General features: G+C 41.9%; 1 protein-coding gene across 1 annotated transcript in view; it reads right to left on the bottom strand.

Annotated features, from left to right (window-relative positions):
• The window catches only part of cux2b (cut-like homeobox 2b), a 91051-nt gene that overhangs the window by 20685 nt on the left and 64698 nt on the right, over positions 1-5668 (bottom strand). The window contains exons 5-6 of the mRNA XM_035657658.1: positions 860-1000; positions 413-572 (exon numbers count right to left, since the gene is read on the bottom strand). Coding sequence (XP_035513551.1) covers positions 413-572; positions 860-1000 — 301 coding nt within the window. The remainder of the gene's footprint in view (positions 1-412; positions 573-859; positions 1001-5668) is intronic.

The raw sequence follows: 5668 nt of genomic DNA, 5'->3' as shown, positions 1-5668 counted from the left end.
CTGCTTTTTTACTTACCAAGAATACCACCAGCCTCGCCTGTGATGTGTTGGAACCCCGCCCATGTTTTCGTACAGTTAGCACAGAAAGGGAACAGAACCAGAACACAGCTCGCTGGCTCCTTCAGAGTTAGGGGCGTTCGCCCTTTGTGTTGGCGGAGAACCGTCGTTTGGGCCCACGCCACCAGTTTCTCCTTTCACAGAGCTTTGGCAAGGGCCGCTGAAAGGTGAGGAGTGTTTGCTGAATCTGCAATTAACCCCAGCCTCATTCTAATGTAACAAAAACCCAACGATTCCTATATTCAGGTGATTTTATTATATTCCATTGCTGCCAAAAGATCCCCCTGAATGTTACACACTGGACCTTTATAATCAGATTTTCAATGAGCACACAGAGTGGTTCACTGCTTCTCACCCTTGGCCCTCAGCTCGGTCCTGGTAATTCTGGTGTGGGGAGCCTGGGGCCCCGGGAGCCGGTGTGCTGTTGGGGGTCATCAGGGAGGTTGGAGAGCTAGATTCTGGGGCCTCCTCTGTTGCTGCTGCCCCTGAAACTGCTGGGCCGTCCTCTGAGTGCTCTGTGTGTAAGGAAAAACCGGGCTGAGTTCTCCAACGCCAGCTAAGTGCGCTGATATTCCCGGGTAAATATAAATATGTATTTGCATTTGAAATAATCATCTGAAGACTATGGTTCACACTTCTCCAGATGTTTTGGTGGAATTCTCAGCCTTCCTAAGACCTGATACATTTAAGTTAACTTCCCAGCACTTTCAGACTTATACAGCAGCAGCCACTTCAGCATTGCATTAAAAAATATTAGCATTCAGGTGGGATTGCTCCCTGATGTAGATGATTTTGGCCTGACCTGTCTTTTCAAGGCACTCCAGGTGTTTCTTCCAGTGCCCGCTAATCTCTCGTACCAGGGTCTCGCTGTCTGGGACCGAACTCTGAAGCTGCTGCAGCCGTCCCTCCAGGGTGTGCGAGGCCTCCAGCACAGGAGCTGGATCTGTGAACACAGACGCAAACAAATCTCTGTAAAAAGAACTCACGTGATATCTATACACTTCTACTTTTCAAAAAAAGCAAAATAGCTGTTTAACTGTGCGCACTGCCTGTAAAGCACATTACAGAGTTTTCTGCATCGCAGTTTCAACAGAGGCAGACTATTCCACTGAGACTTCTTTCCACAGAGTGACTCTTAGACTTTCCCCACTCAGACGCCTTTGAAAATTTCACTGGCTGGACCTAATGACACAAGTGCTGTTCCGACCGCTCACATGTACAGAAATCAAATCTAATGAGTCTTCTCACATGCTGATGAATGGGAAAGAAGACAAAAAGATTGCCATGAATATGTGACGTCTTAAGTCCCAAGTATACACCTAGGCAAAGTGTAGAAAAAGTCTGCTCCTGAAAAGGGGGTAAAAAAAAAAAAAAAAAAAGCGGGATTCTTTAGCACAACAGAGGAGCTGTTTTGCAATGCATGCGCGGCAGCACCGGGCCCATGGGGCCAACTAGGAGGCTGTTTCTCAGCTAACAAGTCTCCTCTGTATCATTTGATCATTTAAATTATTATGCCAGGAATTCTCAGGAGGCAGCTCGGCACTCCACATCACAGGGCTGTTTTTAATCTTCCCCTTCCCTTTCTTCCCCTCCCGAAAAGTTCAACAGCTCAGAGAGAGAGAGCTGCTCCTGTTGTGTACCTGCCTGCCGAACACCAAAGGAGGTGACTTCTAGTGCCAAAGCACAGAGAGGGAAGCTCAGGGGAGCTCCTTGACAAGGGGGGAGGCAAGATGTAGAGCCACACGCGCACACACACACACGCACTCACACACACGCACTCACACACCGCAGCCCTTCAAAACTCTAAAAGAGGAGGAAAATCGCTGCTTTGCTGCACAAACTTTTTTCCCACAGCTTTCATCCACTCATCTTAGACTTCTGTGTGGAACCCAATTGGATCCCTTCTTCAGTATGGGCACTGACTGAAGTGACTTTTCATAAGAAGTTGGAGCCACAGACGTTTAAACTTTGCCAGATGCCACAGAGAGAATGCAAACTCTGAACCAGCGGGCCACGAAAATAAATGCTCATCAGAGGGCCAAAACTTCTGCAATGTGCAATTTGTTGAAATTCTAGGCCATACATTGCAGCTCGCCATATCTGCATTTTCATCAGACAAACATTTTGGACCATCTAATTGATTGAGCTATTTTTCCCAGGACCGTTTACAGTCAAACATTGTCTGCATTCATTGTTACACCAACTGTGGAGATATTGCATCAGTCACAAGGGACATCACTATTAAGAGCACAGCTCTTCTAAGACAAACAGGATGACTTAAAGCACTGCTATTCCATCGACCCACTGTCACAGAAATCACTTTATCAGCCTCTTTCCCATATATCCTTTCAACTTTTAATGATCAAAGGACAGAGATTATAGTAAGGGATCTCTCACACATGGACAAGCCAGGATTATCAATCAGTGGCCGGGGAGTAAAGTAAAGTCAAATTTAAAGTGAAGGGATATAACTTAAGTCTGTATACAAAATTAACCCCCGTCAAAGTAGAGCAGCAGGGGGTTCTCTCTAAGGGCCTGGGATCTGCGGTTACTGAAGGAGAGTCCAGAAAGACTGCTGATAACTTTGGAAAATAGAGCTACTAATTGATGTAGCTAATAAGAAGCACTGGAGATTCTTTTTAGAGCAGCTGTGATGGTAAATCCACCTAATCAAAGCTGGAATGGAAGAAGAATTTAACCCGACCGCTCACATTCCTGTTAATCAAGAAATATGACACAGCTGACGAGGCATTATGTACATCAGGTGAGTCACATCGCTCTCAGAGCAAAAGAAGCCGTTCAGTTTTTAATTCGTCCCTTATCTTAATCATAGATGATTGGATGTGTGCTCTGAGGTCATGATAACTGATCGGGCAACAGCAGCTCGTTTTAAACTAATAAATCACAGGACATTTAATACATCATTTTCTCTGGCAAATACAGGTCTGGCTCTGCAGGAATCACAGCCACTGAGAATGACATGTGAAAACACGAATATATCCGTTCACAATAACAAGTTGTCTGCCATTAAGGAGAATTCTGGTTTATTAGGACTTTGGTCATATCTTTGTAGTTTTGGCATGAAGTAGCGTGCGTAGTGTGCATTGAGAGGGGAACCTTATTAACTGCATACCCTTCTTACTAACGGTTATAACTTTAAAACATTAATAATCCACAACTAACACTCTTCAACAGGATAGAACACCATGGCACACAACAGTTCTGTTTGTTTCTTACCTGTTCAATACAAGATCTGAGAAATGCCTTTTTGAATACTTGAATACTTTAAGTATTTTATGTGAGTTAATAGAGTTTATAGAACTATTTTAAATACTTTGTTTTGAACAGGAAGCAATGAAGTTGTTCGCAAGTTCTGTTTTTACTACGTTGCAGTTTGCACAATAAAAATTGTTTGCATTCTGATTCCTTTAAATAATTTTGTGTAGCCAAGAAAACCCTATATTAATCCAAGCCTTCAGTATATACTGTACATGATGGCATTAAAATGGGTTTATATTAGGGATTATTATAAATTATCAGGATAATTAAATTACAGTTGATAGATTATCAGCTAATATCAATAATAATTGATTTAGAATTCTTATACAATTATTAGGCTTTAACTTTACTAGAAATGAATAAATAAATAAATCCACAAGAGTAAACTATTATTTGTTGTAAACAATAGTGCGTCAATTAGATTTGGTTGGAACAGAGCTCTGGAATATTAAATTGTCCATATTTGCTCACTACATCTAAGACTTTCCTACCCTCAGATATAAATAAAAAACCGAAGGTTATTAACTGTTTTTTAAAACGTGAAATTATCGGCTACCATAACAGTATTGGCCATGAGAAGCAGGTAATCATCGGTTATCGTATCAGCTAAAAAAAATCCATATTGTGCATCCCTAGTTTGTATTCTCTGTACTGCTGACAGTAGAATAAGCCACTATAAACCTATAAAATAAAAAAAGCAATACACTGTGTAACCATCTTATCTTGTACTGTGATACAATTTTTTGTCATAGCACCCAGCACTAGTTCAGACCATCATTTCTATCAGTTACAATAACACGTATTCGCCAAAGTAATTGCTGAGATCTGGGACCATGATGACATTGCTGCAACAAATGATGTAAATAAGACAACAGTTTATCCAGATTTACAAAAAATGTATTTGGAAGTAAAATTGATAAGTATGCATGTCCAAAATTTCAGTTATATCTCTCATTGCACGGGAAAACAGTGTATACAGTAGGAAAAAATATAAGCAGAAGTCTGAGAACTGTGATGGATGTTTGCTGACAGTTTGGGGAATTATTTGACTATTTACCTTTGTTTCCTCTCCCAAATAAGTTTGGCTAACCTGGAGGTTTGTTTACAACTGATCCTCACACTGATGTTTCTTGCTCCATCTGACCTCATTTTCCGCAGATGTCACCCGTGTTCACAGATTGCAGAAATCCACAAGAGAATTTTAAATGACATAGATAACAAAACAGAAATAATAGGGTGGCTGTGCTAAGGTAAACCACAGAGTACTTTTGGAAATGAGTTTGGGTTATCTATATCCAGAGGATGGAATCACAGTGAAAGAGTATACGACTTTGTGCTTTTTATTGAAAGGTACAAACCCCTTTACTTACCCATTGATGGATTAAGGATAAAAGACTATTTGAAAAAGTAGTTTTAATATTGCATAATTTTAGTATTTAATGGTCATTTACATTTCCTTTTTAGTTTTCTGCATTTAGTCGATGATGTTTTGTAAAATACTTATATCCATTTGTGATTCTATAAGTCCACATGACTGGATCAAGGTCAATGATTAATATATACAAAAGGAAACTGGATGAAGGCAAGCTGAGTGAAAATGTTTGGTGAATACAGCATGGCAATATTGCAGGTGTTGTTATTCCTGATGGCCAAATTACAATTGCTATTAGTACCAATAGAATGGCGCCCAAAACTCACACCAGAATAAGACCCAAGTTGTGGTAAACCATAAACCTTGCTAATAGCCAGCAAATGTTACATCGCTTTTTAATGTTTTCTTGCACATTCTCAGCCAGCTGCGTTTTGATATTGATTTCAATCACTTTTGACTAACTAATGGGATGCCACCCTGTAGCTGCTTCTTGTTGGTCACTGCGTTGGCCTGTTTCTGTGTATTGCACTCTCAAAAGCGGGGAGGCAGTTACTGTTATGGGGTGAAGCCTTCAGTCCGGGAGCCAAAGCTCTGTCAGAAGCTGGACGGCTCAGCGGACCTGCAGGTGGCACCGGGGACGGAGCGGTGCACAGGTTCAGGATGCTGTGTCTTAGGTGGGTGGGGGTGGACGCAGGGTGGTGTGCGCAAAACAAGCAGGTGTTGTGGGCGGGTCCGTTCTTTGGCCCTGTCATTCAGCCGATACACCCATCATTAGGCGGTGTGGGCCGCAGCAGGTGCAACATTATCGCTCTCCCTGGAGCCCTGTGTAATTACCGTCTGACATAATTAACCAGCAGCCATTAGCCCACAGCATTGGCTGGCTGAAGAGACGGAAAAAAAACGCTATAATTATTTGTTGTGCGCATGTTAATGCGGCCACGCTGTGTTTCCCCGATCATA

This window comes from Morone saxatilis, unplaced genomic scaffold (assembly GCF_004916995.1).
Source record: "Morone saxatilis isolate NCDOM2014 unplaced genomic scaffold, NCSU_SB_2.0 Contig16, whole genome shotgun sequence".
NCBI classification, from domain to species: Eukaryota; Metazoa; Chordata; class Actinopteri; family Moronidae; genus Morone; species Morone saxatilis.
The sequence above is the reverse complement of the archived record's forward strand: the minus strand, read 5'-3'. Positions and strand labels throughout refer to the sequence as shown.